The sequence below is a fragment of the Dinoponera quadriceps genome, unplaced genomic scaffold, assembly GCF_001313825.1.
Source record: "Dinoponera quadriceps isolate SergipeBrazil2010 unplaced genomic scaffold, ASM131382v1 scaffold5784, whole genome shotgun sequence".
Classification (NCBI taxonomy): Eukaryota; Metazoa; Arthropoda; class Insecta; order Hymenoptera; family Formicidae; genus Dinoponera; species Dinoponera quadriceps.
Window position 1 is genome coordinate 855,614 of NW_014559724.1, and position 17,879 is coordinate 873,492.

Consider the following 17,879-nt stretch of genomic DNA (forward strand, 5'->3'; position numbering starts at 1 on the left):
CCCTTCGCCCCTACGGTTTTCGCGCACCACGTCATTCGTTCGTGCGAATTCGCGCCCGTCAAGCCCGGAAGAAGGATAACGAGACTCGCCGCGCGTCTCGGTCTCTCGACCGCGAATATCATCGCCGCGAGCGAAACTGCCCTTTGGCGCGCGACGTGGCCTTCGTGCACGCTGTCTTCTGCTGTCTTTAACGAGGCGGCCGAGAGCTGGCGTTCCGAGTTACGAATTAGCTTAGATGCGAGCTTCTCTCTGTACCGCCCCCGTCCTCCCCCACGCGCGTACACGGCGTCCACGGTGTGCGGTACGTGTTAAATGTTTGTTTGTTCACATTCCTACACTTGCCAAATAGATAGAGCGATTTGCGCAGCCAGCTAGCTTAGGTGGCCCCCCTCTCCTTCGGTAATCAGTCAATCAGTCAGTCAATTAATCAATCAGTCGATCAATCAATCAACCAATTAACGGATCAATCCATTAGCCTAACGACCATGAGCCGTTTTTTCTCGTTTTATATGTGTAACCTTTATCAAGTAACATAACGATTGTGTTCTTCTTCTCGTGTTTTTGCATCGTTACAATTGACTCACGTCGAGCTGTGTGTGTGTGTGTGTGTGTGTGTATGTTAAGTACCCAGTAAATATCAACCTAACAGTAACATTACAACAATGTTATAATTTCTCGAATCGAAATTTCGGTTTTATATTCAGTCTATTTGGTTCTACATTAAGTTTTTAAAGGTCTTCCATTATGCTTCTTTTAATACTACAAATGAGAAATCATTTCTGTTTTCTCCGCTTGAAGACTTCGTGTAGAATTTAAAATTTCTCCCCGGAAGATTTAAATTTCCTTTAACTTGCTAATAGTGCTACTTTGATGCTACAAATAAAAGGCTATTTCCGTTTTCTCCATTTGAAAGATCCATTTGAAAATGCAGAACTAAATAAATTTAAACCTATATTCTGAACTCTCCTTTATCGATAAAGGTGCCTTAAATGTGGTTTCTCAGCCAACTAAGCGGCTTCTGAACCATTTTTAGGAGCATTTTTATCGATAAAAGAGAGTTCAGAATACGGGCCTTAATGTAGGAGCAAAATTTCGACTCGGGTTCCCACTCAACGATGTACCTATTCTGTACAACGCATGTTAGATTGCACTTATATTGTTGAGTGAGGCATTGATGTTACCGTTGGCGTTTACTGGAGTAACATTTCTGCCTGTTCGTCATGAACGATCAGCGTGATGTGACTTAATCGATTAATTCATGGACCTTGCGCAACTACACCGTAGGGTCATTCCACAATTACCATTCACTTGTTCAACTTCTTTAACTGTTTGTTTAACACGATCGAATTAATCTCGAGTATCGATACGGCGAGATGCGAAATGAACAGTGACGCTTTCTTTTGCGAACTGAAATATCTTCCCGAGAGGCCGAGAAAGAGGAAATCGCTTGTATCTGTAACTGTAAATAATAAGCGGAGTTATTATTTAAATTACACATACACACACGCATATGTATTCCCATAAGTTGGAAGAACTGGATGATAACTGTGGACCATCCTACATCACGGTTTACGTATACGTGACGCATACATTTAACAGAGACACGCCTTGAGAGATGCATATACTGTGATATATATAAATAGAAGCTGTTGAAAAGATCACGCGGAATATATTTATATCGTTCTACGTGTGTACGATGTAATGCTGAGAGAGGGACTCGAGATTAGCGGTACGTTGACAATCACTTGCATCGGGACAGATTTACCCTGGTTGCACGCTACGTAGAGGAGACTGTTGGTGGTGAGAATACGGCATGACTAAACTGTACTACTCTCTGAGTGTGGCGAGTTTTTATCTCTACCGCTTTTTTGTCTAACACCCAGCTCCTCTTTGAGTTTACGTGCAAGAAAGCCCGAAGATCGACGGGAGTCGCGTTGTTCTGCGGTTTTACCCGTGGATCCCCTTGCGTTAAGAATAATTTATACATTTTTTCGTTAGAAAGAGAGAGAAAAAGAAACTGTGTCATGTTGAGTATACAAGGTTGTGGAATGAACGAATAGCGGCGTCGAGCCGATGCTTCGAAGCAAGTAGACTGCATTTGATTAGCTGGTTTTCTAGCTGCGAATTAGTTGAGTTTGAACCGGTGTTATGAACAGTTTTATCATACGATATCTAAGAAGACTTAATACAATGCATGGAGATTTTGATTGCGTCTTGATTTTTTTTTTTTTCATTTCTTTCCATTCAGTATTGTCACACATGTATGATACTTTTCCTCGACTCCTCCGACCCTTCGTCGTAGTTTAGCCTTCGTAGAAGATAGATCGTAGCATCTAAATCCTTAGGCTTAAATTAATTACACATGTGTGTACGTGGATTATTCATCCTCTGTATGTGGAAAGATCTAAAGTGGGGGTTTTTCTTTTCTTATGTAATTTCGATAATTTCACGGCAAGCGCATTTAAAGATTCCTGTCCGCTTTAACGTTTTTCTTATATCGGTGACTGAGAGAAAAAGGGTTTCTTGCGTTATTGCATATGTTGTACGATTTAATACAAAATCTGAAGTGACAACACGCGCGAAGCATATATTTATAGTCGATTATGTTGATCGTATCGTGTGTAAATTAAGAAGTAGTTAGTATATATGTCTATATAAATACGTCGAATAGAAAAATGAAAAAGACTGCCAAGGAAGATGTAGATGTGTATCTTAGAACAGCTGAATTTTTATATCAACGTATACCGAGAGAAGGGACAGTAATTATTTATTGATCAAATATATTTTAGAGTAGGCCGGGTGCGTCGTATTATGAGGATTGTTATCTTTGATAGTTGCATATTAGTTCAAATACGATATCTTATTTATAGATAACGTAACGGTAAAGAGATCATATATTAAACGCTGTACATACCTATTTTTGCATAGTACTTACACAGAGAAATTTATTTATTAGAGAGATATACAATACGAGATATAGAAAGATATACAATACAATACGCATATATAAGTAAAGAGAGTATAACATACGATTAAAGGAAGGATGAAGTAAGAAGAAACCTCCGACGTAAGGTTTCTTTGTCACTTCAGATTCTCATACTTCGGAACAAGGTAATAGTCTATCTATCGAGCACCCCCTCGAGCTTGTACAGTATATTTATATTTTTTTAAGACCGTCACGATTAGTTTTGTATTTAACCACTGTATCACGTTGTTTACTTCGGTGCAGTTAATTGGGAACAATAAATGTGCAATGCTGCTACTGCTTGCTTTTTTATTTATTAACCCCTCACTCTTTTCTTTTCCTTCTCTAACAACTTCCTACTGCGCGGTTTCTGGGGAATCTTCTTAACACGTTTTTTTTTTCTACAGTTTCATTTCCGTTTAGTTTTGTTCTCTTCGGTTTTTCAATCTGAAACGCGTTTTCGCGTTCCTCGGCAATATTTCAGGATCCTTTACGATTTTGCAGAGATTGTTTTTCTTTTTTTTCATACGCAGAGTGAAGCGATATAACCACTTTGAATATCTCCGAAATACGAGAGCGGGAGAAAAATCTGGCGGAGATTTTGCATCGGTACCAATGATCGTCACTTCGAGCATTTTCTCTAAATGTAAATTTTCTTCATCCTCGTCCAGTCGTCAATGAAATGGTTTCATTTCCCGAGGATATATTCAAGATGATAATAATAGCTATTGCCTTACCCTGTATCTCACAGTAGAGATTTCTGTTCGTGCGAGAAGAGACAGTCGTTGTACGCGATACAAATTCCAGCAACGCGTAACAATCTCGAAATCACCCGAAATCAGCAATAAAACAGAAATGATCGCTCGAGTCCGGCGTCGCTCGCCAAGAATGACACCTGCCGAATAACCGAGTTCGCTTTCGCGATTGACACGCGCCCTAATATTTTCCGTTCGACCGGCGATCGTTGCTCGCGAGCTTCAGCCCCCGAGAGCCCAAAGATCCTCGCGGCCGCAACCTGACCGTCTGCTCTGTTTCTCCGACAGTACGAACTAAGCGCCGGAAGAAGCAGCCACGGCCGCTGTACAGCATCGAGTACTCTCAGCCGGAGCCGCCGGTGCAGGACGACAGCGTGTCGCCGAAGCCGATGACCCCTCGCAGGGTGAAACGGCGCTCGGTGATCTCGCGGGACGGCACGCGCCGCTCGAGCAGACGCAGTTCGGTGCGGCAGTCGCGCCGGAAGAACCCGGTGAACCGCATCATGGACCACCAGGAGAATCTGTACGCCAACACCACGCCCATCAGCCAGCTGACGAACCAGAACGTGAACACGCTCAACTCGCAATCCGGCACCCTCAACTACGACAGGATCTCGTCGGTCGGCTGGGAGCGCGACCCGCGCAGCGCCAACTGGCAGCCGGAAGCGGTCAACCTGGCGGTGTCATCGCCGGTTCTGTGGGCGCAAGACTCGACCAACAATTTCTCGAACGCGTCCAGCTACCCGAGCCAACCGCAGAGCTCACCGAGCTGGGATCAGGTTGGGGCGAACTCTACCCGCAACCTCACTGATAACTGGCAGACCTCGACCGAGCTCAGCCCAATGCAGTGGCAAGGCCAGAGCAATCCCACGTTCCAGCAGACGAGCACGCAGAGCTTGAACGGCGAAGACCTCGAGGAGTTGTACGGCAATCGACCAGCCAGCGCCAGGTCGAGTTACAGCAACTACCACGGAGTCAGGGCGACGCCGCAGGTGCCTAGTCGCACCGACGTGGTCAGGCAGAGTCAGCGGCAGTTCGTCCTCAGCGGCCCACCCGCTTATCAGGACACGGTGATTTAACGGTAGCGTTCATTGAGACGATATAACGAAACGCTCCGGTACATCTTGTCTCGATAGAATGGGAGCCGTTCGAGAAACGAACCAGGGTCGTTGCAGATCGAGGCCTAGTAGGATCCGGACCGATTCATTGTCAAGGATAACCTGGCCTGACCTGTATTTAAAGCCAGATCCGGGCCCGGGTCAGTTTCTTACCGGAAAGATACCCGAAAGATGATCGAAAAATGATTCGGGCTTGGATCTGACTTTGCCAAAGCGGATACAAATCGGGCTAGGTTACATCCGCATTTGGTTTGTCCGTTTCAAGGAAATTTAAGCAAACCGTGTACTATCGGGCCTCGATTGCAGGACTTTAGGACGAAGCGGACCTTGCGGGATCTTATCTACCGTTAACCCGCGATGTCGCTTCGAAGGATGACGTTCGCTCGCGATACGCGGACGTTCACCGTGCGACCAGCCGACGTAGTGCAAAGAATCGGCCGCGGATCCGGCGCGGCCGAGATTTCACGCGAGCCCATTTTACGACATAGGCGTGAGCCTGACTTCCTCGAGAAGAGAAACGAATCGAAGGGGCGTAACGCAGACTGACGTTTCTCGAATGCACAGATCTTACCACGTACAAATCGCACTCGCGTCACTCGCGGAATGGCTCGCGCACGCGGTTACAATGAAGGTTGCCTTCGCTCTCAGGATAGATTTACCCGACTGACGTATGTGAAATGTAGTTTTAAAGGCCCGGAAGAGAAAAGCCGGTTTTCTTCCATTTTTCCGCGGATCGGTGAAAAGAATCGCAGAAAAGGATTTTCTCCTATTCTTCCGTGAATTTGTTCGGTTTCGTTCCGAGGGAAGGATTGAAGAAAGCGGTTTTCTTTTCTAAATGTAATGTGAAACTAGTGTACTTAAGATACGGACGGTCTTAAACGGACCGGCGTTAGAATCTTTAAGGGAGCCACTCTCTTTTCGTCATCTGTCCTCGTTACCGAGAACCTCCGCGGAATAATTTCCTCGTCCCCCCTCACCATTCCCCTTCACTACCATCTCTACTCATCCTATTTATATCATGGGACTAAGGTTTCTCTTGTTCTGCGCATAAAATCAAAAAAGAGATCATCGCATCATCTGTAAATATAGATATCTATAGTCTCGCTCGTCGCTCTCGTCGAAAGTGTGTCCTCGACGAGAGACGACGCAAAGGAGACGATCGATTTTATTTGCGATCCTCACGAATCTTCACGGGCAACCTGTTCGCGCTTATTCTCGATGCTTTAATTACGCGGATTACCAATCAAGAAGTCACTCCGACGCGTCTTTGAAATTCACGGTATTTTCGCTAATCAACTATTTTATATCGGTGTATACGTACAACTCGCGCGTGTGGATATTCGGATATACGTGTGTATGTCCGGACGTACGTTTACTTAGTCTTCCAGTTTCTATCGGGTGTCGCGGATCTCACAGGGAATATCGTCCAAGTATCCGACGTATTTCTTGAGACACGCGACCAGCCTCATTTTAAAGAAGTGAAACGCGCCTTTCGCAAAACAAGGGAGGAGAAGAAGAAAGAGAAGGATCAAATTTATGTACTCCTTAGATTTAAACGCTTGACAAGATGTTTCGAGGAGAGGGACGTTCGCGCCTCGGCAGCTTGGATGGTATTCTTCGGCAGATAATGAAGATCTGCGATCTTCACTTTTGTCCGCACTTTTTAGCGGCAAGCGATCGCCTGTACAGAACGGCAATAATCACGTACGATATTGCGATGCGTGCAATACTGCCCGTTTTGCAGCAACATGTAGAATCGCGAGATGTAGTTGCGACAATTTGTATTCGCTGAGAAATTGCAATCAACGCACCCGAGCCGGTTCTTTCCCGATCGTTTGCGCGTCACCACGATATCCTTTTTATCGTTGGAATATTTCGGGGAAATCTACGAAACGAGGTTGAATTTATTTCTCCCGAGGGAGGGAGATTTTTTGACAAAGTATCCTTTTGCCGCTCAATTCGACGAAGACGGTGATTGTCGGTTCGATAAGAATCAGCGAAGGACTGAATAACTCTTCGTAAGACGTGTTTTTTTTTCTCACAAGTATTAATACAATTTTACACTAAAAAGGGTAATTCACGTCTGAAAAAGTATGCGTCGTAAAGTTCGAGTAAGGAGATAGATACCAAAGTGTATTAAATATCGACGTAAACTTAAGGTGTATAAACTCTGAAACTGCCTCACTTGTTTCGTGCGATTATTGTACAATATAGAATTAATTCTGAAGCTAGTTCGATGTGTTTTCTCAAATAAGACGCGGCAAAACGACTTCGCACCGCGCTTTAGTTGTAAGAATCTCGTAGTTCTTCAATCGCGCAATACTTTTGTTAGTCGGATCATTACACTCACGACTGCAGTAGGATAATTTTATATGCAAGGCAGCTGTTTTAGCGAGACTTACACATATTTACGGAATTATTATATATATATATATATATATATATATACAGAACGGAGCATACTTGGAGAATTATTAATATTGTTAATATTATTATTAATATTAATATTGCTATTATTATTAATATTATTAATAATATACTAATAATGTTATTAATATTATATTATTATCGATATCCAGTGCACTTGGCGTTTTTTTCATTTACTAAGACAACTTCACATATCACATCTTGCTTTAACTCGTTCTTGTTTTAAACGACAGGAATCTACGACGATAATTTGTTATTAATTACACAATGAGATAAGGTACAATATTATTCGATATGACGACTATACTGTCCGAATCTCACACTTACTTCGCAATGTATTATCGTGCAAGAATTGCGAGACAATAAACAATAAGTGTTCATTAGTCTATTAATCGACCTTACTCCCCTGCATTTTATCTCTTTAATTCTTTTAATTGCATTTCATCTCCTAAATTTTTTCAATTCACGCAAATTCGTCTTTTGGAATGTAGCGAACAAACGAATGTTCGATTCGACAAGCAGGATTTGCTTTTTCATACAACGAAAAGACATATTCTCGAACTTCGGAGTACGACGAGAGACGGTGCGATATCGATACAGTTTCACGCGGTCGAATTCCCCGACGAGATATCGCAGCTCGAGGTCATTTCGCGGTCCCCCGTTTCCAGGATAATTCGCGCAGCGAGCGACGAACCGACCACGAGTCCGCGGCGGCGTGTCGCGCAGCGGCTACATCGCGAAATTCCCGGCGCGTCTCATCCCCAAATCGCGCATGTCCCACCGGCCGGTTTTTCCACGGGCGTCCACACGACCCTCGGTGCAGTAGACGCCAGTCGTCGGGTCGCCGAGGGTCGGCCGTCTCTCGTCTCCCGCCGCCGTCTTCGTCAAGTGTCAATCGCAAAAGGTGCACGAGTGTCGGGGATTCACAGTGAGACCTGGATCCTCGTGGGGGTGGATAGCAGCCCGAGTCGTAGAAAATTGTATCCCGCGAATATAGACTCGTGCTGGTACGAGTGACGAAGATTCAAGGCGCGAAGAAGCGGACGCGCACACCACATCGATCAGAAAATCCGGAGAGGTCGGAAGAGGGATTCCGTCGGAGGAGGGCTGTCTGCCTCCGAGTGTCCATTTAAACGCTTACGTCTCGTCGGATTCTCCATCAGTCGATTCTCACACGCGAATCTCACGCGAGAATCGTTCACGATCGCTCGCGACTTAGTCCGGAAATTCCGCCGAGTCGAGAGAGCGGACTTATCGAAAATCTATCAACGGGAGGGACTTCGGTGCTGCTGAGGTGCGAGGATGCTGAAAATCCTGAGGATCGGGGCGACCGGGCTCAGGAGGTTGCACTCCAGCGGGAAGGTGAGGACGCGTCGCGCGCGCGAGAGATGCGGCGAAAGAGAACGCATTTCAGCTGGCAACTCGCACAGATGCGTGGGAACGCGCGAAATCGCGCGAACGTTCTCTCAGCGAGCGAGAGAAAACCCTTGGTCGAACATGGCGTTCGCGTTACGTCGCATTACGCAATACCGGAGATATTCCCGCGGGAGAGCTGGAGTTTCGCATTCGGCGTTCGACGATTTGTGCGACGTAATTCGCCGCTGTGTTCCCGAGGAATCGCGACGGGCGGAAGAGCGGCTGATCAATCCCGACGAACGCGGGCCACGTGAGCGCCGACAATGGCCTATATCGGCGACAAAAATACTTTGTCTACACGTCGTAGCTCACGTGCGTTCCATTTTGTGTGCCAATGAGACGCTCGATTTAGACTCGCTCGCTTAGAAGTTCGCGCGTGACAAATCGATAATGATCGAGACATTCGCACACGTTGACATTGATCGATTCTCTTACCGACGTCATACCGCCGAGAGACGAGAATTGGTAAGATACCGATGCGTCGAAGAATGATTAAAGAGTCTCCAAGACGCATGAAAAGATCTGGAGATCGCAAAACACAATCAGATGTTATCGCGAAAATCTTCTTTATAGACCGATGATTTGTTTATTAATTTTCTCAAATTGTCAAAAGACGAGTGCGTTACCAGCGGGGCGTTTTTATCAGCGTGATGAAACACGTGATATTCCGAACGCACGGATATTGCGATTGCGTAATTAGACGCGCGAGTAGAGCGATTTTTCACGAATCCCATCCTCCAATCGAGCGGCCTTTCAATTTTCATTACCGTACGCGGCATCGTATCGTACACGCTTTCGCGTCTGATCCGAATTAGGGTGGCACGTGGAAGGATTCCACTTAGAATATTAGATGTTGATTCATCGAAGGATCAATACAGAGAGCTGCCTGGCAACCGACGCGGTCCCTCCATCGGTCCGACTATCCCAAATGCTCGATTCCCTCGAGTCGCTTGTTACGGTTTGTTTCTTCTTGTGCTTACTTTTTTTTTTTTTTAACGAGAGTAAAATTACTACATATTTTCCACTCGAACAATTTCAATTTCACGCTAACGTAAGCAGCCACGGTCTCTTTTTATTATTTCTGTGAAACAATGCTCGCGATTTTGCAGAAGCATGCTGTGACGTCGTCGACGATGCTCGGGAACGTGAAATATCTGGACGCCGCTTTTGGAGCCGTAATGGAATTAGAACGTTCTCAGACACGGTAAAGAAAAGAACATTTATATATATATATATATATATATATATNATAGAGAAAAAGATATCTTTGGCTTTAGCATACGTTCTTGTTCAATAGAAACCACATAATTTAAAATCAGATATCATTTTGTTCGAATGAAAATGTTTCGCTAGGATAAACTATGTTGTTTAATAGGAAAAATAACATTTAGAGAAAATACTCGGTTTCCGGTAAAAAGAAAGTTTATTCCATTCTGCATTAAATATTGTTCCACTGAGACAAGAAAGAAGTTCTTCAACATTTTTCTCACGTGGTGTTTCATTCAAACAAATGATTATTTGTGACTCCGAAAGACAAATTTATTTCAATGAAAGAAACTGTGTTAAATCTCAAGAAATCTTTTTCTCTGTATATAGTTGTAACTTTTGCGAGGCGTAAAATCAAGTACACTCGCGGCGTACTAGCGAATGTTTTGCGCGGTACTATTTTAGTACAAATTAATACACTTGTGTGAAAGAAAATCCGATTGGCGTAGCGCGAATTCATTTCGACGTACGCTTAAGCTCGCGTGACGCAAACGTAACGCCGGAACGCGAAATTTGAGCGCGGATACGCGCGTAATTGCATATCCTGATTACAAAACGATACACCATGACGCGCGGCAGGAATCTATTTCGCATTGGAGGTATCGTGATCGTCTTTCAACGGATAAACCAGAACGATCGATATCAACGCGGGCTTTGCCGCGGTCTGTTGACCCGTCGCAATTGTCGGGTCGAGCGTTATTATTGGCTGTCATTTAAGTGCGCTGGATGCAACATGTGATCCCTCGCATCGTGATTTTATTGCGAACTGCATAACAGAGAGAGCGCAGAAAAACTGCGAGGTCGCGAAATACAAAGTAAATCACAAAGACGAATACGCCTTCCGTCGCTCTGCGGAAATTTCACACACAGCTGTGTCGAATTTTGCGCGGTGCTCGATTGATATCTTTTCATCCGGCATCTGTAAAGTAACGGATGACTTTTAATTCTGGGGACGTATTACGAGAATCACGGTTTTATGTGAAATATTAAGTCATTCGATAAGATTTGTAAACATAGGCGGCTCTTTAACACCACGAGCGAGAAATATTTAGATTTGAAATACTTATTTCTTTTGGAAAGGGTTGAACTGAAGGTGCCGAATTAATTTACACACCCGATGTAAGCGTATCGGCTTTAAAGTTTTCGTAAAAAAATCCGCACGAACTTACTCGTGCGATAATAATATTTCAAATATTCGACACTTCATAAAGTTCGTCATAAAAATGCGGTCAAGTCGTCCGACAGTCGCGAAATATAAACACTGCTCTTCCTACCGCCCGACTGACCTTCGTTCCTTCTTCTTCTTCCCCCACGCGGACCCTTTATAGCTCTAATCGGCTCTAATATACGAAGTAATTATTTGCCACCGGCTTCTGTTTGTTGCAATTGTTCGTCATCACACGCGAATTGCATGTTGCCCGCTCACTGCCGGGATGCCACCTGCTCCGCCGACGCAAATGCGATACTATTTTAAGACCTTTTTAAGACCGCCTTTTATCATCGCGGGGGGTGGGAAGTCGAAAGTTTGTCTTTTTCACGCGAGGTAATATAAGAATCGGCGGTGATCCTCTCGCAGCCAATAGACCCCGCCGCGATCACGCAGCCGGTTTACGGAGCGAATCTTCCGGATTTCGCGTGAGAGGAGAAAGAAGAAGAGGAAGAGGAAGAAAAGTCGCACCCCGCACGGCACTCGTTGAATTTCTTGGATTACGCGCCGTGCGCGAGAATCAGTGACTCGAGCGTATCTTGTGATCGCAGCAAAGGTGCACCGATCACCGCAAACGTATATAAATAATTCCGACTAAACCGGTTTATAACAATTCGACGCTAAAAGAATCCAGTCTGCATAACTCTGTGTGAATATAATAAAATAATCGATAGAGAATTTTAAACGGACGAACGCTCCAATTAAAAACATCCAATCGGTAGTCCCCCGATTTAAAATATCTCGAATTAATATTTTCTAACAAATATCACATCGTGCGTGCCCGTTGATCGTTGAACGTTTGAAGCGCGAGACAATCACGATGCCTTACATCGAGACGATCGACTGCGACTCCAAGCCCGCGAATTCCGATCTCCAGCTGGCGAGACTCTCGGACGATTACGCGATCAAGTCGAAAATCGCGTGCTCGATCTGGCTAGAGAAAAAGGATGAACAGTCGACGAGGATGTTGGCGCGCTTTCTTAGGTAACAGCCCCATTAACAATTATATTGTCACCACTAATGCGAGATCGTTTGTCTTGCTTTCCATTACAGCGAATACAGCTTCATTCATGACAGCCACTATATGTAGTGAGTACTATGCGCTATATTAATGCATGGCGTGACGTAAATAATTCATCGCGATTAACAACAGCATAATACTTAACGCTTCGTGTCATTTCATTGGCGACAATCGCGACGAGATCTCGCGGCGCGGCGTTTAACTCTTTTTTTTCGCATTGTAATAATGAACTTTGTCGTTTCGCTCGCAATAATTAATGTACGGTGAGTTTCGTTTTTTTCTTTTTTTTTTTAATAATTAAAGAGTAATTTTTGGCAATTATAGAGCGGACGATAACACGTCCTAGTGAGATTCTCGAAATAACGATCGTACGGTCGTCGAATGATAGATGTAAAGTGGCGTATAAGAATGCAAAGTGTTTGATTTGGATGAGTGTTGTTTTATTTGGATAGCGTTATCGTAATACAACGTGTTGCTACTTTTAATTGGAAATTATAGCGATAGTTGCAAGAGATATTTGTGGATTATTTTTAATAGTAGAGTAATTTGTGTATTGTTCTTATTTATCGTCGGGCAAACGACCCAAGCAATCTTTGTATAACATTCGTCTCCCCGACATTTTGCAGCACCAGAGATCAGGATCAAGCTACGAACGCGGAGGATGTCTTATTTGATATGTTCAAGAACGAGGAGACCGGCCTCTTGTCGGTGGGAAAATTCCTAGCTGTACGTATAATCGACGTCATCATTATTTCGGTGGCCGTTGCACTTATTAATTTATTTATAGTTATGTTTTGTAAATGTGCCCGCGAAATAATGTAAAGAACGTAGAGATCGACACCCCCCTTTTCAATGTTTCATGATATATTCAAGGCTCTAAGGACGACCGGCTTGCGGAAGAACGACCCACGGCTTCAGGAATTCTCCGACAATTTGAAGAAGGAACACATCAAAACCGGCGGTCACGAGGGCGCGTCGCACGAAACGCAGAAGCTCGACAGAGAACAATTCAGAAGGTGAGTCTACGGCCCCTCGAGAATGACCCCGCACGTGTGTACTAGAATTGATAGAAGAAAGAAAATAATCTTAAATATGTAATATATGATATATATTATATTATATCACATATTTTTTACATATATATTTGTTTACGATGGATTCGGCTTTAATTCGAAGGCAATGTGTTACCGGTTAACATATAATATGTTAACTTCACTTAACTTCAATTAAGTGCACGCAATTACCTTTCTTACGAGAAGAAGTGAATGTAATAGGTTTTAACCGCAAGTGAATATTTTTAAACAAATTTCTCTACCCTTGGGAGAGAAACCGAAAAGATTCGCAGAAGTGAAAAACCGGTTTTTTTCCCGAGCTTTTGAAACTATATTTCTGATATATTCCAATTTCTTATTCGCGAGTATTGATATCACTATGTGCGCTGTGCTTTTCTCCAGACTTATAAATCCCAACATCGTCCTGATCTCGCGGGCATTCCGACACCAGTTCATAATTCCCGACTGGGCCGGCTTCACCAAACACATAGAGGATTTTTACTGGAAATGCAAGACGAACACTGAGGGCAAAGTGGCTTCCTATATACCGCAGCTAGCTAGAATGAGCCCCGATTATTGGGGTGTCTCCGTGTGTACGATCGACGGCCAGCGATTCAGCATCGGCGACACCTCGATACCGTTCACCCTTCAGAGTTGCAGCAAACCGCTGACCTATGCGATAGCATTGGACAGGCTTGGTCAAGAGGTGGTTCATCAATATGTCGGCCAAGAACCGTCCGGCAGAAACTTCAACGAGCTTGTGTTGGATTACAACAGTGAGTTTTACTCGACACCGAACAGGACGGCGGTTGCTTCCGATACCTGAAGTGTTTTACCTTGTTTATTCTTTTATGCGTCTCAGTTTTCCTCTCACACGGATCTTTCTAATATCGACTTTTCAGTCTTCTAATTTCGAATTTTTCAATATCGACTTTTTGCTCGTCTCAGTCGCGTTTTTAGTTGTCGATACCGGACTTTCCAACCTTTCGAAATTGTTCAATCTTTTAATTTCAATTGTTTTAATATCGACTTTTCTTCTCAGAGAAACCGCATAATCCGATGATCAACGCCGGCGCGATATTGATTTGTTCGCTCTTGAAAACTCTGATTAAGCCGGAAATGGCGCTGGCTGAGAAATTCGATTTCACGATGGACTATTTCAAGAGACTGGCCGGCGGCGAGAACCTCGGCTTCAACAACGCGGTCTTCCTGTCGGAACGAGAGGCGGCCGATCGGAATTACGCGTTAGGATTTTACATGAGGGAGCACAAGTGTTATCCGGACAAGACGAATCTACGTGAGATTATGGACTTCTACTTTCAGGTAGCTATTTTTTTTTTGTTATCGCCTCTGTAATCGGTCAGGAAAGTTTAAGCAAAATGCTACGAGTTGCTTTCCTTCCTTCCAAGATGCGGTCCTTTTCATTAAATCTCTATAATATTTAATCTTTATAATAATCTGTCGATATTCTAACAGACAGATTCTTTAGTACGTTCAACGATTTATAGTCTACGACGACTGGAAGACGCCCGAACCGGTGTAAACCAGAATCTGCGATATTTCTATTTCGGCACCTTTCAAACCGTACACGTCGCTCACAAAATATTTGATTTTTATTGGCAAGTGCTGCGCCATGGAAGCGAATTGCGAGACAATGGCAGTGATGGCAGCGACTCTAGCAAATGGCGGCATTTGTCCGATCACCGAGGAGAAGGTCCTAAAACCGGATAGCGTCCGCGACGTATTGAGCCTCATGCATAGCTGCGGCATGTACGACTATAGCGGACAATTCGCATTCAAAGTAAGCCTAATGAACGCTAAAATCGCGTCTTCGAACGTACTGTATCGCACCGCAGCCAATTGGGTCGTAAATAACTTCTGACGGATACGTCAAATATTTAGTTTTTACGAACGCGGTGGAGAGTCGATAAGCTGCTTATTAATTGGGAACACACGTGTCACTAATCTAGGCGAATATATGTTACATGTGCTCCGATGGAAGTTCAAAACTTCTACATATGCTCCAGTATATATTAAAATATTACATATAAACATTAGAGACGTTAGGAAAAGCAAAATTTGTTCGTTACTAGAAATATATTAATAAATATAATATATATTAATAAACGGCTCTTTTAGCGACGCTAATAATGAAAGGAAAAAATAATAGCCGATAAATGGTGAATTATTTTTTTATCCCGTTTCTCACGTGCTGCGAAAAATGACTGAGGCAATATTTTTAACAAATGGATACAATTGATTGTTAAAACATTAAATAATTAAATATTTTAGAAATCGCGTTTTTCAGTGTTTGTTTTGATTCGATATAAAAATTGGTGATTTTTCTTTACATTTTAAATATTACTGTTGCATTGCATTTTAGGTTGGTATACCGGCGAAATCCGGCGTATCGGGCAGCCTCCTGGTGGTAATTCCGAATGTTATGGGAATTTGTATGTGGTCTCCGCCTTTAGATCCGCTTGGAAATTCCTGCCGCGGAGTCCAGTTTTGCGAGGAACTCGTGCGCGAATTTAACTTTCACAGGTAACGGATCCAATCGGTCGGAAATTAGACAAGCGCAAATCAGACGAATATAATGAACCGGACACGGTAAAAAAGATGATGATGAGATGAGATCAACTTATTATATATCTAGAGTTGAAATAAATATTCTTTTCAATTGCTGCAAGGATATGTATACTAAGCATATTTCGACTACAATGTACTTTACGTTGACTTTGAATATATTTCGAATATTAAAATTCTTTTAGACGTCCGCCTATTTTAACACCTCGCGTATTATTTCTCCTCATCTTCATCTTCTATCGCGGACGTCGCGCGCACGAGATTCAAAAAACGCGATTGTATTTCGGCCGCGTTGCTCGTCAGAGCTTTCCTCTCGATTTAACTTGCTCGCTACGACTGCAGGTACGACAATTTGAAGCACGCTACGAACAAAAAGGATCCTAGACGGCACAAGTACGAGACGAAAGGCCTCTCGATCGTTAATCTCCTGTTCAGCGCTGCCAGCGGTGACGTCACCGCGATGAGGAGGTGAGATACGCTTTGCAGAACCTGTTTAATAAAGATGAGCGCCCGTGAGGTATTTTTTGTCCGACACGCTTCTATACTTGAGAGACGCACTACGAACGTGTGTGCATCTGCCAGCTGCGGCGTGAACTTTAACACGAGACAATGTTGCGTTATGTCACGTGACCGGGAGTTCGCGACGATCGCTCCTACGATGGGACTTTTCACGAATTTCAAAAAGATCTGGAAAATTCGCGTCTTCTGAGATAATTTTCTTTTTTTTATTAACGGAAGCAAATATTATTTTCTCAAAGTGATATTTTTAACTTTATCAAACAACATGATTTACATTCAAACACAAAATGATACTTGATATTAAATTATAGGGTTTGTATCAAGCAAACCCAAGTGAAACAAACACGTGTAGCAAATCTAAAGAAACCTTTTCCTCCGTACCGCCACGGTCGTGCTGTCGAATTCACGCGTGTTTAATTTTAGACACCGGCTGAGCGGAATGGACATGACTCTGTCGGACTACGACGGCAGAACCGCATTGCACTTGGCCGCGAGCGAAGGCCATCTGGATTGCGTCGAGTTTCTGATCGAGCAATGCGGCGTCCCGCACGACCCCAAGGACAGGTAAATGCCGTGTCGCGCCACTCTCGAGAGAAGCGACGCTCCGAGATCGCGAGATTATTTCGACAATTTGGACGCGTCTTCCCGGAGGATTTCGACTCGAATCCGCCGCCGAAGACTCACTCCGCGAGTACCTCGCCTGTACGCCTCGCATTTTTCCAGATGGGGCAAACGACCGGTCGACGAGGCCGAGACCTTCGGGCACATGCAGGTGGTGGAGTATCTGAACAACTACGCTTTAGTGCACAAGACCGAACTCGAGAACAAACTCAAGAACGAGTGCATCGACGACGACAGCGAGCCCTGCAAAACGGCGGAAACGGCGGTGCAATCGCCGTTACCGTGAACGCCGAGCGGCGACGAATTTGCGCGAAACTGACGCTCGACGGCTGTGCGAGGGTGGAGACGAAGGGCCGCGTGGAAGCTGTCGCGAGAGACAAGGAAGAGGCGCGAGAAACGATGTATTGATCGTGGTAATGGGGGGGGGGGGGNAAGCATCGTAAACGATGAGAGTACTCATATAGGATCTTGCGATCGGCTTCGTATCGAGTCAATAATAAGTGCCAGATTCTCGATGTCGGATCACAAATTAAATGATAATTCGCAAAAACGATGACCAATCTTTCATCGAATATTCAAAACCATACACGGCCATACAGGGTGTCCCAGAACTCAATGGACAAATTTTATGAACACAGGACAGATTGAGATGAACAAAAAGTTCTGTACTATTTTACAAACGATATGCAAAATTTCGAGTCGTTAATTACTGAAAATGGCCATGTGTAGAAGCTTCTTTAATTAATAATTCAAAAATTGTATTCAGGATTTTTTGTCCATCTCAATTCGGTCTACGTGTTCATGAAATTTGTCCATTGAGTTCCGGGACACCCTGTATAAGTTGCAAAATTGATCTTAAAAATCATTTTTAAATATTACAAACCGTGCCATGCGAACGAGCATTCAATTTTTCGCCGGTAACGGTC

At 44.0% G+C, this 17,879-nt stretch overlaps 2 protein-coding genes across 8 annotated transcripts in view; both read left to right on the top strand.

The window, feature by feature from the left end:
- Window positions 1-7,319, top strand: part of LOC106750427 (sodium/potassium-transporting ATPase subunit beta-1-interacting protein) — a 13,435-nt gene extending 6,116 nt beyond the window's left edge. For 2 of the 4 annotated variants that reach the window (XM_014630765.1, XM_014630762.1), the window contains one exon: window positions 4,009-7,319. In XM_014630765.1, coding sequence (XP_014486251.1) covers window positions 4,009-4,799 — 791 coding nt within the window. In that variant the 3' untranslated portion in view covers window positions 4,800-7,319. The remainder of the gene's footprint in view (window positions 1-4,008) is intronic. The other 2 variants (XM_014630764.1, XM_014630763.1) reach the window with 2 other exon arrangements.
- A 665-nt stretch (window positions 7,320-7,984) lies between these two features.
- Window positions 7,985-17,383, top strand: LOC106750426 (glutaminase kidney isoform, mitochondrial). 4 transcript variants are annotated; one of them, XM_014630758.1, is made up of 12 exons: window positions 7,985-8,627; window positions 9,791-9,885; window positions 12,208-12,243; window positions 12,802-12,901; window positions 13,049-13,191; window positions 13,630-14,003; window positions 14,270-14,550; window positions 14,852-15,028; window positions 15,611-15,771; window positions 16,156-16,281; window positions 16,756-16,896; window positions 17,056-17,383. In XM_014630758.1, the coding sequence occupies exons 1-12, from the start codon at window positions 8,568-8,570 to the stop codon at window positions 17,237-17,239; spliced, it is 1,878 nt and encodes a 625-aa protein (XP_014486244.1). In that variant the 5' UTR covers window positions 7,985-8,567; the 3' UTR covers window positions 17,240-17,383. The 4 variants fall into 4 exon arrangements, with proteins under 4 accessions (XP_014486244.1, XP_014486246.1, XP_014486245.1 ...); XM_014630760.1 differs by lacking the exon at window positions 12,208-12,243 and having other exon boundaries at window positions 7,986-8,627; XM_014630759.1 differs by lacking the exons at window positions 7,985-8,627; window positions 12,208-12,243 and adding an exon at window positions 11,960-12,138 and having other exon boundaries at window positions 9,804-9,885.
- The last annotated feature ends 496 nt before the right edge of the window (window positions 17,384-17,879 follow it).

Excerpts from the sequence above, each read along its gene's own strand:
- LOC106750426 (XM_014630758.1), top strand. The coding sequence starts at position 8,568 with ATGCTGAAAATCCTGAGGATCGGGGCGACCGGGCTCAGGAGGTTGCAC. Across the intron at positions 12,244-12,801 it reads CATGACAGCCACTATATGTA|CACCAGAGATCAGGATCAAG; the intron begins GTGAGTACTATG and ends GACATTTTGCAG. Across the intron at positions 15,772-16,155 it reads CGCGAATTTAACTTTCACAG|GTACGACAATTTGAAGCACG; the intron begins GTAACGGATCCA and ends CTACGACTGCAG.